This window comes from Eriocheir sinensis, chromosome 29, assembly GCF_024679095.1.
Source record: "Eriocheir sinensis breed Jianghai 21 chromosome 29, ASM2467909v1, whole genome shotgun sequence".
In the NCBI taxonomy this organism is placed as follows: domain Eukaryota; kingdom Metazoa; phylum Arthropoda; class Malacostraca; order Decapoda; family Varunidae; genus Eriocheir; species Eriocheir sinensis.
Genome location: NC_066537.1, coordinates 9,861,199 through 9,886,782, shown reverse-complemented (window position 1 = coordinate 9,886,782; position 25,584 = coordinate 9,861,199). Strand labels below are relative to the sequence as shown.

At 45.2% G+C, this 25,584-nt stretch overlaps 2 protein-coding genes across 5 annotated transcripts in view; one reads left to right on the top strand and one right to left on the bottom strand.

Annotated features, from left to right (window-relative positions):
- The window catches only part of LOC127005021 (uncharacterized), an 11,026-nt gene extending 5,373 nt beyond the window's left edge, over positions 1 to 5,653 (bottom strand). Inside the window, exons 1-4 of the mRNA XM_050873464.1 lie at positions 2,791 to 5,653; positions 1,619 to 2,467; positions 895 to 1,038; positions 222 to 378 (exon numbers count right to left, since the gene is read on the bottom strand). Coding sequence (XP_050729421.1) covers positions 222 to 378; positions 895 to 1,038; positions 1,619 to 2,467; positions 2,791 to 4,578 — 2,938 coding nt within the window. The 5' untranslated portion in view covers positions 4,579 to 5,653. The remainder of the gene's footprint in view (positions 1 to 221; positions 379 to 894; positions 1,039 to 1,618; positions 2,468 to 2,790) is intronic.
- Positions 1 to 25,584, top strand: part of LOC127005020 (mucin-17-like) — a 27,929-nt gene extending 2,345 nt beyond the window's left edge. Inside the window, exons 1-15 of one of the 4 annotated variants that reach the window (XM_050873462.1) lie at positions 7,897 to 8,274; positions 9,772 to 9,926; positions 10,613 to 10,834; positions 11,235 to 11,368; positions 11,723 to 11,849; positions 12,189 to 12,395; positions 12,721 to 12,917; positions 13,397 to 13,510; positions 13,884 to 14,510; positions 14,889 to 15,077; positions 15,756 to 16,409; positions 16,615 to 16,890; positions 17,223 to 17,342; positions 17,581 to 19,069; positions 21,058 to 25,584. In XM_050873462.1, the coding sequence (XP_050729419.1) occupies positions 8,213 to 8,274; positions 9,772 to 9,926; positions 10,613 to 10,834; positions 11,235 to 11,368; positions 11,723 to 11,849; positions 12,189 to 12,395; positions 12,721 to 12,917; positions 13,397 to 13,510; positions 13,884 to 14,510; positions 14,889 to 15,077; positions 15,756 to 16,409; positions 16,615 to 16,890; positions 17,223 to 17,342; positions 17,581 to 19,069; positions 21,058 to 21,512 (5,028 nt within the window). In that variant the 5' untranslated portion in view covers positions 7,897 to 8,212 and the 3' untranslated portion in view covers positions 21,513 to 25,584. Of the gene's footprint in view, positions 1 to 7,896; positions 8,275 to 9,771; positions 9,927 to 10,606; positions 10,835 to 11,234; positions 11,369 to 11,722; positions 11,850 to 12,188; positions 12,396 to 12,720; positions 12,918 to 13,396; positions 13,511 to 13,883; positions 14,511 to 14,888; positions 15,078 to 15,755; positions 16,410 to 16,614; positions 16,891 to 17,222; positions 17,343 to 17,580; positions 19,070 to 21,057 lie in introns of those variants that run through there. The other 3 variants (XM_050873461.1, XM_050873460.1, XM_050873463.1) reach the window with 3 other exon arrangements.

The following is a 25,584-nucleotide window of genomic DNA, read 5'->3' as shown; positions in this document are numbered from 1 at the left end:
ATTTTTGCCATAATATAAACCCCTTAAAATAGATGATGCATAAACTGATCACAAATGCATTGATATATATTATGAAATGGTTTGTGTGAGTGATGATCTTTCCTCATTTTTCTCGCTTAGAGGGAAGAGCCTTTAAGAAACATGATCCCTGCAGCTACTGGGTTAATAGATTGGGTTTGGTTGCTTTGCTCAGTGGGGTCTGCGCTGCCAATTCCTCTCACCTTCCTCATGGCATTCTGGCGAGGTCACGTCTTCCTCCTCTCTCTCGCCTTCACTCTCGCTCTCCCCCTCGTCTTCGTGTTCTTTATCAGACTCTGTTAACTCTCCGTCCTCTTTTTCTCGAGAATCTTCACTTTTACTGGATGGTTTGCTCTTCCCCTGCAATGGAAGCAACACAAACTGATGTCTTTAGAGCAATAGTTAATAAAAAAGTAGAGTTGAGGTATACATTAAACCTATACAAAGCCTTAGTGCTCTTCTCTGTCACATTAGCCCTTGAGTATGTGATGGGAAAAATATAAATCAAAACATACTTCTATTACTAATGCTGCTTTTACTACTACTACTACTACTACTGTATGTCCTCCCATTCATACATGTCCAGACCAGTTAGTAATCATTAAAAAAAAAATAATAATAAATAAATAAAAATACTGATACACAAATTAACTATAGTTGTAAAAATGCTTAATGTTTATGGATTGTTGTAGTAATAGTCCACTTTCATATCTCAACTTACTTTCCCTGTATGGTATTTTTTCTTGAGTACTAACTGGAATATGTACTAGTTGCCAAGAATACCCTACTACTACTACTACTATTATTATTACTACTACTACTACTGCTATTACTACTACTACACTATTTTAAGATTTCACCACCATCATACTTCACCTTCTTGTCTGCCTTCTTCTTTTTGCGCCTCTTGGTAACAGCGGCGTCGGAGGGACTGACTTGGGAGTGGAACTGGTAACTCTGGGTGCTGTGGTCATAGTAGAAGTAAGTGCCGCTCTTTGTGTCGTAGTAAAGCCCATTCTCCTGTGGCGGGAAAGGGGGGGGAGAGAATTATAGGAGTCATGATTAAAAAGAGCAGTAATGTGAGAGGGTTCATGATTGCTGTTTTATTTATTTATTTATTTACTTTTTTACACTCTGGAAGTCACTATGGATTTTAAAAGAAGGTATGAAATGGAAATAGTATGCTTTTTTTTTTTTTTTTTACAGCAAAGGACAGCACAAGGGCACAAAAAAAGGAAACAACAATAAAAAAAAGCCCACTACTCGCTGCTCCTGTAAAGAATCTGAAGGGGTGGCTGAAAGAGCAGTCAGTTACGTGAGAAGAGGCTAAACAGAAAGACAGTGGAAGGACAGAGAGGCAGAGACAGAACCATACGAGTGTCGCTCAGGCCCTGTAGATATACTAGAACTAGGTGCACACACACACACATACACACACTCACAGCATTATAATAGCAGCCAGTGTTGTAGTCATGGTAGGCCCTATATACTACAAGAAGGTAAATACACACACAGACTCACAGCATTGTAATAGTAGCCAGCATTGTATTCATAGCAGGCCCTATATACAACAACTAGGTAAATACACACACAGACTCACAGCATTGTAGTAGTAGCCAGTGTTGTAGTCATAGTACAAGCCCAGCTCCTCCTGGAAGACATAGCCTGTTTCCACCACCGCCTGCGCTGCCACTGCTGCCACCTGCTGCGTGATGCTCTCCGAGGTGTCCCATCCAAGGCTCTTTTCATTCCCTTCCTTCTCGTCCTCCTTGCCATTCATCTCTTTGGTACTTGTGTCGGCGGTTACGTCCTCTTGAGGTAGTCTGGTCTTTACTGCAGTGGATGTGGATCTGGATCTGGATCTGGTTATGATTTGTCTGTTTTCACCGCTTGCGTTTCTCCTCGCTTTCCTTCTCCTCTCCTCCCTCCTCATCCTCCTCGTACTCTTTTCCGTGACCTCTTCTTTTTCACTCTCTTTACCTGTTTCTTCCTTGGAGGCCTTCTCACTTTTGTGCCGCTCCTTCTTCCTCTTGGCCTTCAGCTTTTTCCTCTTCTCGGTGTGCTTTGTGTCATCAGATTTTGCAGTACAGTGACTTGCATCTTCATTTTTCTTCTCCTTTTCCTCCTCCTCAAGATTCACTGCTTGTGGCTCCTCTGCAGCTCCTTCGTGTTCCTCTTCTGCTGTTTCCTGCTGCGTCTCCTCATTCATGGGGTCCTTGGCTCTGGAGGGGACGGTGCTCTGCTGAGTGTAGTGACCCGGCCAGTAGGAGGAGGAGGAAGGGTCACACTCGCTGTAGTAGTCCCCCCAGCGGCCGTAGTACCACCTGCTCCAAGCCTCAGTCAGGTCCTCCTCGGTTGTTTGGCTCTCAGCTTCCTTGGCCGGGGTCTTGTGGGTCTTCTGTTGGTTCTCCTTAGCCCTCTTCTTTGCCTCCTGTTGTAGCTCGAGGATCTGGAAGTACATTGTTTAAGTAGTTTTTTTATTTACTTATTTATTAATGGATAGGCTTGTGTGTGATTTTTGACTACTAATGGGGGTTAGTTAAGAGGTTTAAGTTACTGGTATGTAAAAAATCTGACTTTATTCATCATAAGTTAAATATTTATTTCTAGAGATGGCTATGTGTTTATTTTTTGTCAACTTGTGGGGTTGGATAGTTTTATTTATGTGCAAACCCTGACCTTATTCACCATGACTTAGATTTAAATTTCAGGATATGGCAAGCACTTATACACACTACTATCACAGAACACACACAAAACAGCACAGCACACCTTCAGCTTCAGGTAGTCCAGGTCCTGCTCCAACACCTGTCCGTGGCCCACCAGCTCCCTGATGACGCTGTGCAGACTCTCAATGATGGTGTCCCGAAGTTTGAGCTGGTTAACAAGCAGGATCGGCCACTCCTCAATGGCCACGTCCAGGTCCTGCAAATTCTCGACACACACGACTCCAGATTCCCTCTTCAGCATTTGGAGGTCGACAACTCTATCACGGAAAACACTATTGGAGTCGAGGAGGTGTATGGAGGTTTGAATTCCTTTACTAGCCGATGGTGTTTTCCGCTTGATTCCTCTTCTGACTTTCCGCTCGTTTTTCATCTCGTTCTTATTCTCTCCAGCTTCCGGATGACATGAATCGCCCTCCTGTGTGGTAGTGGTAGTGGGTATTGGTGTTAGTGGTGATGGGTGCAAGGAACTGTCTCTGGGTATCATCGTCTCTTCTACTTCTTTCTCCTGATTAACTGTGGGTATAGAAGCCTCTGGAGGACTTGATAACATGGCATTTTGATCCATATGGGTGGCAAGAGTACAGTCATTACTCTCTGTACTAGGGCTGTCGACGTTACCGCTAGACTCAGAAGCAAAGGGTAGGGGTAAGGCTGTCTCCATGGGGCTTAACGGAGGGCTTCTGATATTGTTTTCTGTGACTGCATGACCCTCACCCTCCATCCTTGTGTTGTCATGACTGCTGGACTGGCTGGGTGAGGGTAACGCTGCTTCTAGAGGGCTTGATGGAGTGGTGTGTTCAGTTGTTAGAGTAGCATCACACCTTTCACTTTCAATATCCAAGCTGTTTTCACTGTTAAGCTGAGTGGGTGAAGGCAAGTCAGTCTTTTCGCCTTGTGTTGCATCTGGACTGATCACAGCTATGCCACCACAGTCTCCACTCTTCATAATGGTGCTACTACTTTCTATATCAGGGTTCGGACTGTCTGACTGAGTGGATAAAGGCAAGTCAGTTTTCTCGCCTTGTGTCGTATCCGGACTGTTAACTGTTTCACCACCACATTCCTCGCTCTCCATAACCGTGTTGCCTTTCTCGATATCGGAGTTAGGACTTTTGGGCTGACTGGTTAAGGCTACAGATGTCTCTTTATCTCGTGCCATATCTGGGCTGTGCAACGTTTTCTCACTCATAACACCACAGTCCTCGCTTTCCATTTCCGAACTATCCTTTCCTGTACACGAGCTAGGACTTGCAGGCTGACTGGTTAAGGCTACGGTCGTCTCTTTACCTCGTGTCATATCTGGACTCTGCAACGTTTTTTCACTCGAAACCAAACAGTCCTCACTTTCCATATCCGAACTGTCCCTTCCAGTACATGAATTAGGACTCTGAGGCTGGCTGGTTAAGGCTATGGTCACTTTTTCATCTCCTGCCATATCTGGACTCTGCAATGTGTTCTTACTCATAACACCACAGTCCTCGCTTTCCATATCCGAACTGTCCCTTCCTGTACATGAGTTAGGGCTTTCAGGCTGACTGTTTAAGGTTAAGTCCACTTCTGCTTCACTTTCTTCATTATCCCGACTGTTTACCTCACTCTCCCTGTCATTGGTTTCCTTTACACTCGCAGGCTGGATAGGGGAAGGATCAGACACCCCCTCCTCCTGCAAAGCTTTCTCAGTGATTTGGATATTCTGCGAGCTTGAGTCTGTATCACCCTCATTCTCCATATCTAAGCTGTTATTGCTGCTGGCTATGGTTTCAGGCACTTCATTTGGGCTTTCTGTTGTGTCTTGACTCCTCGGCATTGATGTAGAGTCCTCATTTTCCATCACAAGTGTATTCGTTTTATTACCCACATGCAAGGTAGAACTGCAGAGGTGAAGGTGGGTTAGGCCAGGGTGTTTTTTTCCTAGTAAACACGAAATGTGGGTTTGTTGTCTTTCTGTGTTTATCCTCTGGTGTGGTGTGTGTGGTTCCTCTTGTTCTTATTTGCTTACACCTTTATTTACGAACTACAGGGAAAGATTGATCAGTTAGTTAATTCACGTAGACCACAGGTAAAGATGAGTCAAGACATTGTTTTGTTGTTGTTGTTGTTGTTGTTTAGGGCCGTGGCGATCTAGTCACTCACATGAGCCCTGGTGTCGTCCTGTGAGGGCTTCACAGGCGCGTCAGCTGCCCCGTCTTCCTGAGGAAGGCGCAGGTGAGGCGGATGACAGGTTCCTGCCGTGAGGGGTGGACGCCTGCCGCCGCCAGCAGCGTGGGCAGGTCAAAGGTGGGGACGCCCAGGGTGCGGAGTTGGTGTCGGAGCAGCACTCGCTGGGAGTGGAAGTGTGGGCAGTGCAGCAGGAGGTGCTCAATGGTGTCCTCGACGGTCCTGCACCAGGGGCAGTGAGGGTCGGGGAACAGACGCAGGACTGACTTAGGCTCTTCTGCGTTTTCTTAGTTATGTGTGTGGTTCTTCTTAGTGATGTTATTTGTTTACTTGTTTATTTATCTTGATTTACGAACCAAGATGTAAGTAAGTATCAAGACAGGTAAGACACGTTTTTGCTTCAGCCTTTTCTCTCTCTTCTCCTCCTCTAAGGTAACAGTGATCCCTCCTCTTGGTACTCTTATCTTCTTTTACGAACCAAGACAATCAAAAATCAAGAACGGTAGAAGTTGACAGGTAAGACACGTTTTGCTTCAGCCTTTTCTCTCTCTTCTCCTCCTCTAAAGCAACAGTGATCCCTCCTCTTAGTACTCTTTATCTTCTCTTCCTCTTGATATTTCTATTCACGATGCCTTGTTATGTGTCCTTATTCCCACAGTCACGATTTTAACCAAACTTTTCCGTCCCTGAATGATCTTGCCTCTTGTGTTTTGATGGCGCCTTCCTCCTCCTCTTCTTCTTTTGACCTCCTCTTTTCTATTTCTTTTTCTTCGGTGTTTATTTTTTTTTGGGGGGGGAGGAGGGAGGGATTGGTTACACACTGTTAGTTCTTGCTTTCCACGCTTCTTCTTTTCTTTTCCTTCTTTCGCTTCTTCATTTTAGTATTGAAATAGGTAAATGCAATGCTCTGAGTACGACAATCTGGTTATCCGGATGCTGAGTTGCCCATTCGGATGAACGATGTTTGATCCATTTCCTTATGCTCTTCTTTTAACAATAACATCAACCCTTAACAAAATATATATTGTCTGACTTGAAAAAAAATAGGAATAGGTAAAAAAAATAGTTAGCAGTATTTGTCTTTGCAACGGGGTAAGTAAAAGCGTGGCATTTACAAAACATTTTTTTGCGCATTTTTACGCACTTTCATATTTTTGCGCGGTTTTTACGAATCTTTGACGCACTTTTTACGCACGTTTTTACGGCCCTGTTACAGCTGTGGTGGATGGTTGATTACTGCATTATATTTATTTATGTATCGTAATGAAACAAAATATATAATAAGGGAGGAGATCGGAGATCGAGCCTGTAAGTCACATCCCAGTGTAAATATAGGACACACGGAAAATAAAGACATAATTGTGACCTCTCCCTTCCTCTTCATCTCTCTATTTAATTTCGATCCGATCCCTTATAATTTAATTCACCCTCTTTCCTCTCCCCTTATCACCCACTTAATTCCTTTCTCTCACATCCTCCTCCCAGGCGACGTTCTATGATAATATTAATTATATCAGTAACATTTCCCTCAAAGACTATATGGAATTTATGTTCATAGATCGACCTTCCAAATGAAAGCCACTTATTGTGTTAGGAATTAAGAGCGAAGCATGGGAGATAATATGTTTTTAGATAGATCTTCTTCGTTCTTTTTATTAAAATACTCATTGAATCAAACAAAGGTGACGCGCGATGACGGATGTGCCAGTCACATATATATGTAGCCTACAGCAAGAAAACTGTCAAAAAGCTTGCACATAATTCGTGAGGGTAATTAATGTTTTAATTTTATGTCGCTGTTTGAACAGTTTGGAGAACACTGCACGGGCCCGGGATAAGCTCTCATTTTTTTCCGGGTTCGAGGTCTTGGCTAATAAATTCATCGAAGGCAAAATCCTTGCGGCTCATGACACAATCTTGCATCGATCACTTCCCCTCTCAACTTCTTTAGTCCTCCCGAGGGTGGAGTAGCTACTTTTGTCAAATGTGCTTTCCACACATACTGGCGATATAACCAATTAAGATTAAAGGCATACAAAAGAGGTACACCAGCAGCATCCTGGCTCTGCAGCGAAAAAAAAAAAAAATTGAGGCACTCCGCAAGGAAGAGAGGACCGAGCGCTTTATATATCAGTTAATTATGTGTGGAAGGTCCTGGAAGGGCTAGTGGTCAATGCAGGGTTGATGACAAACACCCATCCACGGAGACGCCGCCTTTGCCGCATCTATATATTCCATCTGGGATTTGTCTTAATTGATCGAGTACGTCGCACCAGACATCTTCAAATCCCACCTGTAGGTACAGATGGCTGAGAACACATATCAGACGAGCCCGCAAGAGGCTATATCTCAGCACGACAAGAACTCAATCATAGCTAGATCGAGGTATAAATAGCCACAAAAAAAAAAAAAAGTGTACGTTCTCTGGCCACAAGCCCACAACTATAAGGTCTGTCCTAGCTGCATTCACCAAAGTGTCAAAACTATGTTTATCTTTACGAACACAGTATTCCATGAACTTGACCAAGGATCCAGTCTCTACTTGAACTTGGCGAATAAGCCCCGCCCACCTGCAGCCAGCGGCAGGGCACCAGTGTAGGCCGCCCCAGGGCCCAGCACGGACAGGCCATATCATGATTGGGTGTGGGAAGGGGTGTGATGCACGGGAAGGACCGGGGCCTAACAAGTGTAACAATTAAGGTAGGATATATCTATAGGAGAGCGGGGGATGAATGGGATGACACACACACACACACACACACACTTTCGACACATTCGGACGCAGCCGTCAAAAGGCGCGCTGCTGGAAATGACAAACAGATGAAAATTTTCCTTTTCTCGCCTCACGACCCTACCTCGGACATGTTAAACCTCTCAGCATCTTCCCCGCACCCATATGAACCATTAACCCACCCCGGAAGATGAGTGAAACAGGTAAAATAACGATAAAAGACAGGTTAAAATGGTTTGACGTCTCCGTGTAAGAAGGACGCGGCAGGTCGGCCCCCTCAGAGCAACAACAAGAGGGAGGGCGTGAGGCACAAGGCTCTATTTTGAGGCCATTATCCACCCCCCTGTGCGACCTGACCTCATTATCTCTTGTCAGGAAGGTCATGGAGGACTGTAGGCGTGTGTGCGTGAAGTAAAATGGTCAGTGGTGAGGACACAGTGCGTGAAAAAGGATAAAAAGTGAGGGAAGGCTAATGACCGGACGGCTGTGAGGGGGAGGACTGCTTGCAATATCGTGGGTTGGTCCTCTCTGTGGCCGCTCCTTCACGCACCATGTAGACACCTGAGCGACCCGGAAGATGGTCAAGAGGAAGCGGACTCTCAGCACCAGGGAAAACAGTGAAAGTGTCAGCCATGGGAGGTAAATAACGAAGAAAAAGTCACAGTGCTCCCACCCCGCCATCTTTGTTCTGGGCCCAATTCAGCTCCTGGGAGGGGATCTTTTCCGGGCCTGCCATTAACGCGTGAAGAGGTTCCAAGGGGTTCTGAGGCCGGGGTTTTGTGGTGGAGAGGTTAAGGGAGGGTTTGGATGGGTGAGTGAGGTGAGACGATAAGGTTATAAAGGTGAAAATGGCAAAATAAGAGTAGGGGGCTAGTTCCAACATGGCTGCCCACTCGAGGCGTAGGGGTATCCTCGTCTGGGAAATTCATTGTGTATTCATCTCCCTCCTGACAGTCATGAAGTTATTTCCCGCACGCCATGACGCCAGCCGTACTCTGCATGCCCTGTAGCCTCACTTTGAGCCCGAGTCCTCGTAAAACAGGTTACTGAGTAGAGGATTTTTTACCCTCCCTATGTAGAGTGAAGGCAGCTCCTCTTCCTACCTATGCCCCCTCTCTCTCCGTCATGCCCTTTGTTGCCCTTTAGACTTTACTACGAGACACATGCATCACTGTCAAGAGGTTGTATTCACTATTTACCTTACTAAACACTAATTAAAAGAGGTATGACTATTTCAACCCCTCATTTTCCTTTTCTAGCATGTCATTAATTCAGTGTCCATCCAGTAGTTGTGTGTAGCATATAAATCCGTCTGTTCCTGAGGGCTGGCAGGCTGTAGGGTGAGACAAGTAGGCCAAGACCTTAGTGTAGATGTGAGTGAGTGAAGAGGAAGGTGGACAGGGACAAACTGACAGGAAGGGGAAGGAGATAGAGGAGGGGCATGGCTTTAGGAAAATTTGGCTCACAGTTAAGAGCATTGTAGGCCCTGGATGACATTACTATTGCTTGTGTTGCCATGTTTTCTCTCAGTGTTGCTCATGTTATATATTAGAGACAATAACTTTGAATATTAGTTTATTTTGTGTGTGTGGGGGTAGGTTTGTAGGACCTGGGTTATGTTTTACCCACTACCTATTAATTCTAACTTGTGTTTTATACAGGACTGAGACAAGCTCTTAATGACACATAACTTACTGCATTGTTTGATATAATTGATTAAACTTAGGTGCACTGTTGCATGATTTGACAAAGCATTTTATTCACTACTTACTCAGTTTGGATGTGAACGTAGTGTTTGGGTCAGAGAGAGAGAGAACACACAGCTTTGAACATTACACTTCAATCATATTAAATACGATTAAAAAGTTATAGAATCTAGATTTTGTTTCAGCTGCACTCACTCCATTATTTTTGTATGCTTATTCTGACATTCTAATCTACCTGTAACTACTCATCAATTCAGTACCTATATAGTCTTAATGTTTACCTCTCAGAACTTCTCTAGTTAGCTATACCTTGAATAATTGAAATACATAAAAGATTTTGCCTTGTATCTGCATCATCACTATTTATTTATTTTATTTATTTTTGCATGCTCATTCCGCCATGTTAAACTAGCCATAACTGCTCCCTCAGCGATGGAGACGTTGTGGGTGAGGAGGCCAAGCGACTGAAGGCCCATGGCAGCCCCAGCAAGGTGGAGGGGGCGGTGGGGGGCCCTGAGACAGCTTCCACCACCCAGCAAAGCCACCCGGCAGCCCCCACTGGTCCCCTCAGCCCCACGACTAATGGTGAGCTAACCGTTCAGTCTAACCTCTTTATGATCAGTCAGTCAATTAATTATCCTTGTCTGCTTATTGAAGGGACTCTGTTTGGGTCTATATATTTTTTTCCCTTTGATTCCCTCTCATGGGTCTCAATAATAATAATAATAATGATAATACTAATAGGGTTTTTGTTATAAGGAAATTTATACAAAGATTTTATGGTTGTAACTTATTATTAAATTTACCTAGAGTTGGAATGTATCTCTGTGCTTCAAACTTTGTGATCATTTTATCATCTGTTCAGTTTTCATTGATGTGAATAATTTATTGTCCCCTTATCTATATGCCCAGCTATAGCATATGCCCCCAACTTTACTTTACTTAGTCTTTTATGACTATTCAAATCTCTCGTCGACTTCACTCAGAGCTCATTATTTCACACTAACTTTATTACTCATTATATTTCCTTTATCACCAGAAACATGCCCACCAAATCTATCTTTACCCACCCCCATTATCAAGAACACAGCCATTTCCACCTCACTGTTTCACATTTACCTGCTCCATTACTCACTAGTCTCTCACCATCACCAGGAAGATGGCCACCAACTCTATCCTCCCCCACTATCAAGAACACTGCCATTTCCACCTCACCGTTTCACATTTCCCTTCTACATTACTCATTAATCTTTCCCCATCACCAGGAACAGGGCCACACAATTCAACAGTTCCTTCAGCAGTCTCACAACCACTGCCCAATGTGCCTTCCCCTGTCCCCGCCCCAGCCCCACAGCCCGCCGCCTCCCAGCGCCCCACCCCACAGCTCCGCACCAGCGCCCGTGTCCTCAACAAACAGCGTCGTGAGGAGACCAGCAAGGCTGACCCACCGCCCTCGGCAGCATCGGTGGGCGCCAAAAAGCAGGACTCGGCAGGTTGGTATCCTCTCTTGGGCCTATGGTATTATTTTATGGGGTCTGAAATTCATTGTTTATTGATTAACTTGATTTTTTTTTTTTTTTTCCACTTATTTTGTGTAGTAATTGTTGGAAAAGTATTGGATATTGCATACACTCATGGTCCATTTTCCTTAATTTTCCGTTGTCACTGAGTAAGACTTGTAATGATTTCTATGAACTTGGTATGAAGGAGTTTTATGCTCTAGATTTTGAAGGACATTGAATAAAGCTTAAATTCATCATTAATTTGCCATTACTTTCCATAATCAGAAATCAAGTCTAGAGAACATCTTAGCTAATGGTGAAAAGTTTTTATTAATATTTTTTTGGTTTTTAGTACTGAGTATTGTGTTGTTAATGTTTGACTACCTCACAGGCCTGGACGGGGAGTTTGTCGAGGAGGAGGATGGGAAGAAGCGGCGCAGGGCATGGGAGCTCTGGTCTCTAGAGGACAAAAACATCTTCTTTGAGTCCATCAATGAGTGCGGCAAGGACTTTGAGGCTATCCAGGTCAGTTGTGGCAGTCCCGTCAATCTTAGTCTTTGGTTGATATGTGGGTGAAATTCATGTCCATTCCTCCAGTAAGTCAAAATTTATACAACTGAATTTTCAGACTTAATATTATAAGGACTAAGACTTGGCACTTGTTAGGAATTATTTAGATGGCTCACTTCATCATCATTTCCCCTTCCTATGTACTCACTAGGGAAAAAGATTAGAAAGACTTCAGGAAATACGTTAAAGGAAATATATGAATGAATCTAACTTTATACCATAGAAAAAATAACACATGATCGTTTTATTCCCCTTCTTCTTGGATAGCATAAGAAAAGACAACAATTTAACTTTTTTTCCCCTCTCTAGAACTACCTGACCACCAAGTTGAGGAAGAAGGGGGCGCCGCGCAGCCAGGTGAAGAACAAGGACCAGGTGCGCCACTTTTACTACCGCACCTGGCACAAGATCTCCAAGCACATCACTTTCAATGAAGGTGAGTGTGCTGTGAACAAACATCATGCTGTAAGATTACTGTTGTAAGGTATATTTCCCAACATGTGTGCACCATGAGAAAAATATGTACTGGGAAATTTAGCTGAGATATGAAATTGAATCACTACAGGGAAACTGAATTATGCAACAGGGCAATCAAAATCTACCTTTCACTTTAAAAAAAACCCTCCTGACTCACCTTCATGCATTAAGAGGTATAAACAAATAAAACCACAAACACTAAGAAGAGGCACACACACATCACACCAGAGAACAAGAAAACACACACAAAGACCCAAATCAAATCCACTTTTCTTCCTTTCTGTTCTTTCCTCTGTAGGGGTCAAAAAAGCCACCCAGGAACTGTATGGCCTCATCAACTTTGGGGAGCTGCGCAAGAAGATTGGCGGGACCCTGGACGAACGCAAGGCCCAGAAGCTGCAGGAGCTGATCAGGAAGGGGTCAACCAGTGTGCGGGTGAAGGGGAAGAGTGTGCGGGTCCGGACACCCATCTGCCGGGCCCTCAAGAAGCTGAACCAGATTGAGGGTAAGTCTTGTATATCCTCTTCTTTCTATGCTGTATTGTTGCCTCTAATGTGATCTGTTTTTGAGGTGATTAGCTTCTGTGTTCAATGTTCATCCTACACTGATCAGTATCTCGTGTTAAATTTATTAGAAGAAAACATCGAACATTCTCAACCTTTGCTCTCTTGGTAGAAACAGCATATTGGAAGCTGGGTTTTTTAATTTAATTTAATTTATTTTTATTTTTATTCTTTTTTTATCCCTTGGCCTGTCTCATTCACTGTAAAAACAAAACAACTGCCCCCCATAAATATCTCACCCAATTTCCCCTTTCTTCCCATCCCCAGAGCACCGGGAACAGGCCGAGTTGCGTGTGCCAGCCACCGTGACCCTGGAGGTGGTGCCGGCCAGCATGCAGGCGTGGTGCCGCGTGCAGGGCCTGGCGCACAACCCTCGCATCCGCCTCAACACATCCCTGCAGAGGCCCCTCACCGCCCTCATCTCACACCTCCAGGAAAAGTGGCGGAATTCTAACCTCAAGATGGTATCCTTTTTTATCAGGCTGCTGCTGAGTGTGTTTTTACTTTTATAGTTTTTTACAGGATTAGGTCAAGCTCATGTGCATATGTGTGTTTATTTAGTTGTTGCATACAGGATTTTAACACTGGAAAATACTCTGCAGTTATCTTGCTTATATGCTTCTCTGAGGATAGGTCATTTTATATCATCACTCAGAGGTCATTCTCATCTTTTACTTTGCCAAGGACCTCAGTTTTGTATTTTTGAATATATCAGCCCCTCAGATCGCCTGCTTGAAAATCCTCCTGTGGAAGTTGGTGGGACTCTTATGAGCTGGTTTGTGATTTTAGTGATAGTTATACATGTCCTCTGCACCTTGAGCAGAAAAAGTCACCCATGAATACCTGGTTAATCTTCTCTGTGTCCTTGGGAAATAGTAATAAAGAGAGCTTGGTACGTCAGCCTCATGTCTGCGTGTAGTGCATTTCCTTGACGTTTTGCCAGCGTGACACCCTGTGCTCCCGTGTCAACTTCCCCCTGGAGGTGGAGCCCGTGCCAGAGCCGGTGTTGAGGCTCACACCAACCAAGGGGGCCACCATCAAGCCCATCGCAGTCCAGGTAATGTATTCTCCATCTTCTTGTAATACACCATTTTCTTTGCTTGCAAGGGAACAGGTGTTGGGAATTTCCTGTAGAATTTACTAAGCCCATGAGTAGCCCTTGTGAGTCTCAAATCCATATTCATTGTTACATATTTGCCTTCTAGAGAAATAAGTTACTATTGCCACCATGACCAACACAGATCTTGCCAGAAACAGTCTATAAAATGCTCTCCGTCTTGTGGATGAACCATTATTTTTTAATAGTATCCAAAACTGACATTCGTTACAATAACTAGGTAGCTAAACTTTAACACTAATCTTCTTGCTTTTATAAGACTGATGCTTGTGACAGATTCTAAAGGATTTGTGTATGTTTTTTTCTACCACAGCCTGAGGTGGTGCTGAAAAGTTCCTTCGTGTCCCTGTCGAGCCACGAGGCAAGACTGAGACGACGCGGGGAGAAGGTGGGGAGGGGCGGCCGGCGGAAGGACACCAAGCAGCAGCAGCAACAAAAGGAGGCTGAGGACAGGGCACAGAGGGAGGCTGAGGGACCACGCGGGGAGGCCAGGGGTGCTGCAGGGGCCAGGGAGGGGAAGGGACGGGGGGAGACCGAAGTGGTGGAGCTTGAGGACCTGGGGGAGGTGTCTCAGGAGGAGCATGATGACTGCAGTGATGGGGAGGTGTGTTGCCCTAACTCCCCAGAGGATGAAGTGGTCAGACTCTCCCCAGACAAAGCCTCCACCACCACCACCCAGTGTATCCAGATCAAAGAAGAACCCCCGGACTTGGACTTCCCATCCTCGCCAAGGGAAGTGTTTGACCCCAATGTACAAGTAAAGGAGGAGGGCGAGGGGGAGTCCGGGGACACACTAAGGCAGCTCTTGGCCCTGGAGACGGTGGCGGGGGCTGGGGTGGTTGACGGTGATGCGGATGTGGTGTGCACAGGCGAGAGCACAAGACTCACAGCCCATGTTGCCTTAGACGCTCAGCACAAGGCACCACAACACGCCTCACAGGTAAGCATCGGTGTAAAGAATCAAATGAGAGTCTGATATTAAGCATCTTCCTCTTAATGACCGGCTTGTAAATTCAGACACTTTCAGCTCTCACAGGAATTGTAACCCCAGACATCCTAATACCCTGCATAAACACCTTTCCTCTTTCTATCTTTCACTCACTCTTGCTCTGATTTATTTTTTCTTCCTGTTCTTCACATTTCTGGTTTATTAATACCATAATTTTGCTCTTCTCCTTCCTTCCTTTTCTTCCTGTTATCATAAATTCTTTCTTATTCTCTTTTGGTTTTTATTTGTTGTATAATTTATGTGCATGTTTGGGACAGCTTGCAGTATCCCTCTTCTTCCTCTTCACTCTCATTAACGACATACCAACAGCAGAGCGCAGCCACAGAGGAGGACCGAGGAATGGCAGCCACCCCAGAGCCTGAGGAGGAGGAGAAGGCGCCGGCTGCAGAGACGGAGGTGACGCCTGAGGTGGACATGGAGGTCTGGATGCAGAGGATACGGAATGGCTGGACGCTTGCCACGGCTGCCGGCGTCACAATTGGGGAACTGTACCTGATTGTAAGTCAGGAGTTGGGGTTGTCTCTTGCATCTCTTGGTAATGATAAGAGTCAAAATGAGATCTATAAGGGTCATGATAGGATTGATAAGGATTACAAGTGCATTAATAAGGGTCACAAGATCATTAGTAAGGGTCACAATGAGATTAATAAGGGTCACAATGTTATTAAAAAGGATTGTAGTGGCATTTATTGAGGGTCACAAGGGAATTAATAAGGTAATACTGGCATTAATAAGGGTCACAATAGACTTATTAAGGGTCACAGTGGCATTTAATAAGCCACAATGGGATGAATAAGGTTACACTGGCATTAATAAGGGTCACAATAGACTTATTAAGGGTCACAGTGGCATTTAATAAGCCACAATGGGATGAATAAGGTTACACTGGCATTAATAAGGGTCAGAAGAGCCTCAATTCAACATGGTGTCATTGTAAGCACCTAAACCAAACTATGTTCTCCTTTTAAACTCAGGTTCCCTAAACACCCAATACAAAAGAGATTTCCTGTATAGTTTCCTTGGGTTTCTTACTTGCGATCTTAACACCAAACACTATACAAGGAAGTTTTGGTATATCTAGTACCTAATAGTTCAATATGATTGTATTTTTGTATTACTTTTACTTGTAACTTACTGGAGGAGTGAACTGCAAGTGTACTTTAATCTCTTCAACAGTTGGGGCAGAACAAAAAAATCTGCCTTGAATATGAGTTTGAAGACTTCACGAAGGTCAAGGAGAAGACGGAGGAGTTATCTAGCCCCAAAAATGAGGAAACAGCCACTGAGAGTCAGACAACCACCACCACCACTACCACCACTACCACTACCACATCCAGCACTTCAACTACTCCTATGGATGGGGCAACAGCAGACACAACTGGTGAGAAGGAGCAACCACAGCAGCAACAGCAGGGCAAGGGAGGAACAGACACAGCAGGAGAAACCACAAAGGAGGAGAACACAGAGGCCGAGGAGAAGCGTGTGGCGGTGGAGAACCTCTCAGGCATGTTGGGGCAGCTTCTGACAATGACTCGCATGATCCTTAGCAAACCAATGGCTGAGAGTACCTGCCCCTGTGGTCACACCTGTGGCCGGGGTCAGGGTGTGCTGCGGAGCCCTGCTGGGGGACGCTGCTTGGTGGGGAGGAGTCCTGGCAGCACCCGCAGTCCCCGCACCAGCAAGTTGGCATTGGTGTGCAGCCCTGGGGGACCAAATGTGAAGAGTCCTGGGGGTCAGGCCGGTCTGCCGCCCCGCCCGCTGAGGGAACGTAACAAACCAACCTCAGCCAAGAAACTCATGGCAGAGGCCCTGGACCCTAATGCTGCCGGGGTATGTGTGTTTAGGGGCGCTACTGTCACTCTGCATCCAGTACTTGCATTTACTTTAACCTCACAGGAATTTTGGTCCAGTCTTATTTGCTTGTATTTGATAATGGTCACACATTGATTGTTCATTTACCTCTTGTACGGTCACCCTAGATGATTAGTAACAGTACATAATATCTTGGAATAAACACACTGCTTTGTCTCTACAGAATGATGCAAGGGGAGGGAGAGAAGGAGCCAGCAACAGCATAGAGGTCAACTTCCAACCCACAGCCATCACCACCACCCCCACCACAGTCCCAGTCTCCACCCCCGATGCTGTGCAGGTATCCATACCAGGGATAGGCGCAGGAGGCACAGCAGCCGTTCCAGGCCTGCGTGTGGTGCTGGGGGGCGGCAGGGAGGCAGGGGAGTTTAAGGTCCCGATAGCGCCGGCACCAAGGCAGCTACATGTTCAGCAGGCAAACTTCAACGCCCAGCTCAGTGTGAGTGGTGGCCTGTCTCTGGCATCTTTATTCCCTTTGCTGAACCAACACTTTACAGTTTTTTTCTCTCACTTTATCTTGGTCTGTCTCCTTTATTAAAAGAAAGAAAGGAAAGAAAATTGCACCATTCCTCACAGTGCCTTTCCTTACACTTGAATCTTGTGAGTATGTTCTGAAATGAGAGCCAGGTAGAAGTTTTTTATTTACATCAGGAGAATACATTCCCCCTAATTATCAATGAAGATATGATTAGCCTTGAAATGAATAGTTGAACCATTCTCTGCACCAGACCTTGCAGCTCAGTGGTGTGTGTTTGTTCCGTCACCTTGCAGAAATTGTTACCGCGGTACAACAGTCGTCCAGGGCGGAGGCTGGTGAGGAAGAACGTGGTGGTGCAGCGGCAGCTCCCCCTGCTGCCCAAGACCATGGTGACGCTGCCCACACATGACAAGGTATTGCGGGCAGGGTTGTCTTCCACCTCAGGGATGAAATGTTTGGGCCTCAAGATAGGATGAGTGTCGTCTAGTTTGCAGATTGAAATGTTATGGTTATCCCTCACTCTACTTTCTTCATTGAAAACTTATGATGACTCTCCATCACTCTTCTGTCTTCATTGAAAGGTTATGATGACTATCTTTTACTCTCTTGTCTTCATATATAAGTCATGCTGACTCCCTCCCTCTCCTCCAGCTCCAGGACAGCAGCAGCACTGGCGGCTACATTCCCATTACCATTGTTCCGGCCCCCAAGGGTGGTGTCTTGTCATCGGCCACCACCTTCACCACCAGGGCGTCTCCAGTCATGTCCTCCCCCTCCCGGGCTCCAGCTCCTCTGCTGTCCCCCTCCAATTTGCCTGTTAGGGCTAAAGTCCTGCAGCCCATGCCCTCCCCTAACAGCCAGGCCAGCACCAGCACAGTGCTTCAGCCCATGCAGGTCCCCAGCTCACTAGGAGTTGCCACCAGTCAGGTGCAGCTGTCAGTCCTCTCCCCACAGCTGCAGCAGCCCCGCCTGCCGCCACCACCGCCTCAGATGACAACGATGGCCCCTGCGCCCAATGCCATCTCTGTCAATATATCAGGCCAGCCATTGCTGACGGTTGAGATGCCGGCACTGGTTAACACTCAGCCCAGTGTGCCTGCTCCCCAGACCATCCCTCAGGCACCACCACCACAGCCTCAGCCACCACCAGCACCACCACCAACACCAGCCACAGAGAACAGCATCAGTGTCACTGCTGCCCTGAGTGTGTCTTGCCCAGCCACCTCAGCAGAGCACAGCCAAGCCAATGGCCTGCTGAATTCTGTAGTTTCTCAGGTACTGAGTGAGTTGCCTGACCTCAGCACTCCCCCCAGCACACCCCAGCCTAGTCTGAGCAGCAAGTCTTCTGATCAGCCCAGCCTTCAGGTGGCTGGGTTGGACACGTCCTCCCTGTGCCGACCTGCCTCCCCAGCCCTTCTCTTTGGCTCAGCCCTGCCTGTGGAGTCCCTGCCTGGCCTGCACACCCCTGTATTGGAAGACACCAGCACCTTGGCGACCTCCTTGCCCCAGTCCCTTCCCTCAGCCCTGTCCCCCACTCTCTCCCAGACCGCCTCCCTGCTCTCCATGGCCACCACAAGCCACCTGGAGATGTCCCCTCCCCCCACCCAGACCAATGCCTATGCCTCCCTCCTCAACACCCCAACACCAACATCAAATACTTGTGCCAGCATCACCTCCACCCCTGTGCGCAACATCTTTCCCTCCACGCCCTCCATTTCCACCCTGCTCTCCTCCTCCCCGCCTGATCTCAGCAGAGGGTTCCCAAATCTCCTGGGTGGGTCAGAGGAGACGCAGGATGGCTCCATCGTCCAGGACTCAGGGGGACTCGTGCCTGAGCTTCACATCCCCGAGGGCTGTGGTGGCCTCCCCTTGCTGGATATATCACTGGGAGGCACAGTCACTATTGCAGACCAGGCACCAGGAGGTCTGTTGGACACTGGCAGCTCCCACCCAACCCTGAGGGAACAGCTGGCTGCTGCTGCCCACTCACCACCACCCACCTCCTCACACCTGCCACTCAAAGAACCGCTGACATCGTCCCCCATCATGAGCCTCGGCAGTGGAGGTCAGGACTCCACCAGCACCGACAAGCTTGTGGACATCACCCTCGGCAACTGTGACTCCAACTCCAGCTTCTCCAGTGAGTTGACGGACTGTGTTGTGTTGTTTAATCTTCAGGCTTAACCCCTTCACTCCGGCGACGCCAACGGGCGTTCGACGGCGTCACTGTATGGAAAGGGTTAGTCACAAAGGAACACAAAGGAAGAACAAACAACAGCAGACCTGATGGTCCTTACGAGGCTGTTTGTGACAAGCTACACTAACTATCTAATCAAAGGTGAAAGATGAAGGACAGCAAAGGCAAAGGCTCCTCCCCACCCCCAATCCCTCCAGCCAAAGCTGGCAGGAAAGGAAAAAGAATCATGCAGTATGGAAAAACTGCATGGAAATTATGTAGGGAAGAGGAAAGAACTACCATTACTGCTACCACTAACCGGGCGATAAAAGCGGACAAGGACACCAGTATTCGAAAGAACTTAATGTTATTACGACAATGAGTAATATCTTAGTTGCTGGTTAACAATTGGATTCAAAATACTTGTCTAATATATTCTTGAAGGCCGTAACTGTTGTACTATCAATGACATCACATGGTAGAGAGTTCCAAACATTAACAACTCGATTGAAGAAGTGTTTAGTTTCGTGCAACGAGAATCTTTAACCACTTATCTTCAAATTGTGATTTCTTCTCGTTCTATTTGATCGATCAATTGTAAAGTAATCTTCCATATTAATATCACTGAATCCTTTAAACATTTTAAACACTTCTATTAGATCGCCTCGCATTCTTTGTTTTGATAGGCTGAATAAATTTACTTCTTTAAGCCTTTGTTCATATGATAACTTTACATTTGTCAATGTTAAATTTCATTTGCCATTGATTGGCCCAACGTGCAAGTCGATCTAAATCTGATTATAAAGCTTCTTCGTCGAGTGTCACAGTTACTTTACTTGCAATTTTTGTGTCATCAGCAAATTTTGATACTTTGCAAGTGAGCCCATCATCGATATCATTAACATAAATTAAGAAGAGCATGGGGCCAAGCACTGATCCTTGAGGTACGCCGCTTCTGACATCGAGCCAGTTATATGTAACACCATTTAGAACTACTCTCTGTTTCCGTTCAGAGAGCCAGTCCACAAGCCAATTGTGAATGTTACCCGTGATACTGTGCGCCAACAGTTTGCTGAGCAATCGTTGGTGGGGGACCTGATCAAATGCCTTTCGAAAATCCAGATATATGATCTCTACTGATCTGCTTTCATCGAACACCTCAAAAATATAATGATAAAAATCAAGTAAGTTAGTTAAACATGAACGTTTACTGCAGAAGCCATGTTGCGAATTATTTATTATATTATTTTCTTCAAAGAGAGGGGACGAAGGAGAGGGGAGGAGAGAGGACGAAGGAGAGGGGACGAAGGACAGGGGACGAAGGACAGGGGACGAAGGACAGGGGATGAAGGAGAGGGGACGAAGGAGAGGGGACGAAGGACAGGGGACGAAGGACAGGGGACCTCTTATTCCTCTTCCATTTCCTCTTAATCCTCTTCTAAACCTCTTAAGAGGAAATTAAGAAGATTGAGAGGTTTAGAAGAGGATTAACCCTCTTCCATTTTCTCTTGACCCTTTCCATACAGTGACGCCGACGTCTGCGTCACGGATGGAAAGGGTTAAGCCGTCCACTACAATTGGCATGGATTTGGCTTTCACTGGTAGCCTGGTAACATATACTCCCAGGTCGTTCTCTGCCTCTTTGGTGGTTAGTGGAGTGTTTCTCACGTGGCAATGGTATGCTGGATATCCCCTCCCAAGGTATATGACTACATTTTTCTTCATTGAATTGTAGCAGCCAGTTTTTGTTCCATTCCTGTAGCTTGGTGATGTCTTCTTGTAGGAAATTGGCAGTCAAGGGGTTAAAGAGGAATGAAAATTGGCTAGGTACTGTTTGTCAAAGAACAAATTTTTATATTATTTTTAGGATAGAGAAAGTTTGAGGTAGATTAAGCAGATTGAGCCTGAACCAGTGTTGTAAGAGACATAAATCGTTGATGTTTTGCCCACAGGTCTCCTTGCAGCAGCTACGCAGCCCCAGTGTCTACACACCTCCCTTCTTGGGGCCACCACCGGGGGCACTGAAGGAGAGGGCTTGGGGAAGACTGGTGGAGGGGAAGTTGGTGGTATTGGTAGAGGGGAAGGTGGCTGTTTGGTGGGAGATGCCTCAGGCTTCCCCACCCTCTCCAACACCCCTCCCTCACCCCCGTCCTCTCCCTCCCGCCTCCTTCAGCAGTCTGACACCCAGTGGCTGAACAACGAGGTGAATGATTTCTCCTTGTCAAGCTTCCTCGGCCACTTCGAATCCCCAGTCAAGAACAACTCCAATTCCCGCAGCTCCTCCCAGACGGCTCCTCAGACCACCTTCATGCCCAGCCTCAGCTCCGTGTACAACGAGAACAGTGTGGACTTCACCGCCACCTTTGCTGAGATGAAGGCGCAGGTGTCCGGGAGCTTCAAGCAGTGATGGTGCAGGTAGCTACGTGTTCAAAGGGAGGCAGAGAACTGGGCTCGTGAAGTGTTGGGAGGAAATAATAGATTCTTTGCGGCTTTAAAAGGCCTAATAGGGAGATGGAACTCCAGATGATTTGTTTGTTTTAGAAGTGGAAAGGGAGGTGTTGTGGAGTGTTTAAATGAGAACAAGTAGTAGTCGAAGTGTCAAGTGAAGTGAAAAAGTAGAGTTTTCTGGGGAAGTCTTTGTGTTCCCAGAATTTTTTAATCTAAGTGACTCAAGACATTTTGCATTTTTCACTGATGCAGGGATTGGTAACTCTCCTTGACTTATTATCAGTATCAAGAGAGACTCCTCTAACTGTACCTGTGGTCACATTTTACACAATGCATTTGTAAAGCCTTTAACTTCCTTTACAAACTATACATCCAGTGGTAGTAATGGTCCTTAGTCACCATCCTAAAGAGTCACGGTTCATGATAGTACAAACCTGGTGACCCTGCCCCCCTCCAGGCTCTGATGACCCTGGGCTGCCTCACCCCACCCCTGAGGCCCTGCCACAGCCCCTGCTTGTGCCTGGGTGGGTGGGCAGGTCAGCCGTTCCCTGCACCCTACCACTCCATCTGGGCACTAGGGTATGTTTGCTGGATTTGTACAAACCATTCCAAACAGCATTCTTATCAGGGGGAAAAAATACTCCAGAATCAAGCCAAGGTATAAAAAATAGTCACAATAACAATGAAAAAGTTTGACTAATTCATTTTTCTAGTAAGTTTTGGGGCTTCTGTGCTCACTCATCTCCATCACATTGTCCTTTGAACTTGTGGTGAGAAATAGCCCATTGCCCCGAGAGGTTTTTATAGCTCTACTCAGTTTCCCAGAATAGCTTTACTGTCTGGTATGAGTAATAATTGGGATAGTGTGTACAAATTGGCGTGCGCATACTTTAAGCAGAAAGGAGGAAGATGCATGAGTAGGAGGACACCTTTTACAGCTTAGACCAGTGGCATGATGCAGAATGAACGCAGGTGGGGGATTAGTTAATTCATTAATTAGGAAATCCTTAATCGGCAACAGAATACCTCAGAACTGATCGTGTTCCTAAAACCTCATTGTCTTCCGTGTTACTTGCTGGAAGACCTCAAAGATAATGTTCCCAAGAATTCATAGGAAGCTTTCATTCTGCTCCCTCAAAACTGACCATGTTCTTACGTATTCACAGGACGACTTAGGAACGGATAGTCTTTTTTGTAGGAATTCACAGTTGGTGTACGTATTCGGTGTTGTAAAAAGGCCCTCTAGTGTGTCTTTCCAACTCTTTGTGAACTCTCTTGGGTCTGAGTGTCAGTGTCTTAGCAGGAGGTGCAAGGAGGCAGCGGTGATGTTAGAGGAAGGGGGAAAGGAGACGTTGCTCAAAGACTGGCTGAAGAGAAAGATAGTACAATGGGTCATGCAAAAATTCTCTTTTGTCACTGAACAAGATAGGAATGTCTTTAGGGAATCACAACGGTCAAAGGAATCTGTCTTTCACTGTGTGTGTTAGGTGTGACTTCATGGCTCCTTGCTTATTTTGGAGAGATTAACAGAAAATGCACAGACTTTCTAACCCAAAAGACAGGTAATCATGTTGTAGGAGCTCTTCATACGGTTTAGAGCATGATAGTTCTGCTGACAGAAGGTGGAACAACAATCAAACAATTACAAAGACATTTGCCATGTTTATAAGTATCAGTTTTCAGACAGCTTTGAAAATTCCCCAAGTAATAAAACTAACAGTGTGCATTAGGAATTCCTATTTTTGTTACTTAGCTTAAAACTTCCCTCATCTAGAGCAGGGTATTATCAGTACAAAGGCTGAACATTCAGTGGCTGCCTAACCAACCCTCTCAGGCTAAATTGTCCCTCACCTTAGCAGTAATTAATGATTAACTTACCTGAGCAGTCATAAGGAGAGCTCAGGTGCAATGAGGGTAATGTCATATGTATTCCTATTCAATGCCTAGCATCTTTAAATTTACATATTTCAGATCCATAAAAATGCCCGTTCATGCAGCTTTTTTGAGTACTGAGTTCTGTGCTTGGTGTGTTATTTTACGTAACTCTTTGCTGTGATAACATTACATACAAAGTAATTTGTGGACAGTGTTGGTCATATATTGAGATGCAGTTTCACTGAGAACAAATCTGAGAAGGGCTATCTCTGTTCCCCTTCTCATCCTTCGCCTCATGCTGTCTTTTTATAGTGAATGTAGCATTGAAGTAGGCTTCCTTATTTTTAAAAGATTTTTCAAGTAATCTTTACTGCTTTGAAGCTTGACTGGTGTTTTGTTGATACAGTTTCTTGTGTGTGGGTAGATGTGTCGCTGGTCATGATGCACTCTATATTAGTTTGTCATCCAGGGCCGTCTCTCTTGTTTCCAGTTTCTTGGTAAATTGTCTGAGATTTTTTGTTTGGGTCGTGTTTGAGTGTGTGGCTGCTGTAAGCTGACATGGACCACTGTTGCAACCCAAGTCAGTGATGTGCTTTAGATCCTCAACAGAGTGATCCACATCACCTTGCTTCAGCCACAACCATGAACTCACACTGGCCTCATTCATTCCTCACCTCTGTTGGCACCTCATTGCCCAAACTGTTCATTCATTATATCCCTGGACCTTTTAGCTACATTCATCATTCATAAATTTAGAAGGATGTGGGAAGTACTATGTAATTATTCTTTACTTCACTTCAGCCTTGAACAACAGTAATATGAAGCTTTAAACTTTATCCAACTGACATAGTAAGTGCATTCAGTACTGGTCATATTTAATGAAAATTTTATTTGCCTTTTAAAACTAAAATATTAAGTAAAAAGTATAATTACTTAAGTACTTGATATCCACTCATGTAAATATATACGTAAACAGTGTTTGTCACATGCAGTACATTGTAAATATTTCATTATATAAATTGGTAAATTATATATTTAGCTACCAAATGTTGATTTTGTAGTGGTCAGTGAAAAGTGGCATTGCATTTATCTTGAGAGCCTCGCATTGGATGTGTGGCCCACAAGGCAGCCTGGGTGGTGTGGCCAGACTGGGTGTGTGTGCCCAGCCCCTCCAGGCTCTGCGCACTGCCTGGCATGGTGCTTTATCGGGGTGACACGCTGCTCCAAACAGAAAAGGAACAAATGTACGCATCTGCAGATCTGTGGACAGGGTGAATGTCAGACCATGAGTGAAGTCTTACAGGGCTCCTTGTGTCAAGTGGGGACTACAAAAGTTGGAATATTTTTGTATTTACTCATGTAAATAATGCTCAGTATTCCTTGACAGGGCATGTAGTGTTAGGTTACATGACTTGGTGGTAGGGCGGTAGGGGAGTGTAGGATATCTCCAATTCAGATGCAATATTCCAATTACCATGCATCAGGAAAAGAAAATACATAGTCTGAGCGAAGGTATAACAACAAAGGAATGTTGATATAATGAATGTTTGTTGATAGTTACTTTGATAACAATTCATTTTTATACCTTAACTCAGTCTTCTATTTTTTTTCTGATAAATATTAATTGAGATATTGAATACAAACTGGGAAATGTATCCTACTTTTAGATGATCTAGAAAGGGATTTTTTTTATAAAGGAATCAATGTTACTTGTTCAAATTGTACATCAGTCTTACAGAGGTTACATATATTTTTATTTTAGTTCTTAGATTTGTTCCCTGACTTCGTTACGGATTGTCATCTTATTGCATTGTGTCACTTCGAATTACTTTTTATTTATTTATTGTCGTAATTGTGAGCCAAACAGTAACAAGCAATAATATTAATCAGGCAGAATTTGAGTAGATACAAAGATTGAATTTAATAAGTGGTGGAAACTTTAAAACAGTGGTAGTAAGAGATTTGGCAAGGTGAGAGAGAGAGAGAGAGAGAGAGAGAGAGACCACTACCACCTTGCCCACTCTTGAAGGCCTAGTGATCAAAGGGTTCTGTACAGTCCTGATCAGTTTTTACTCTGTGCTGAGATCCTTTTTGTACTCGTTATTAACACTTTCATAATGATGTGTTATTTTTGTAATAAACCGTTAGGAAAGCTG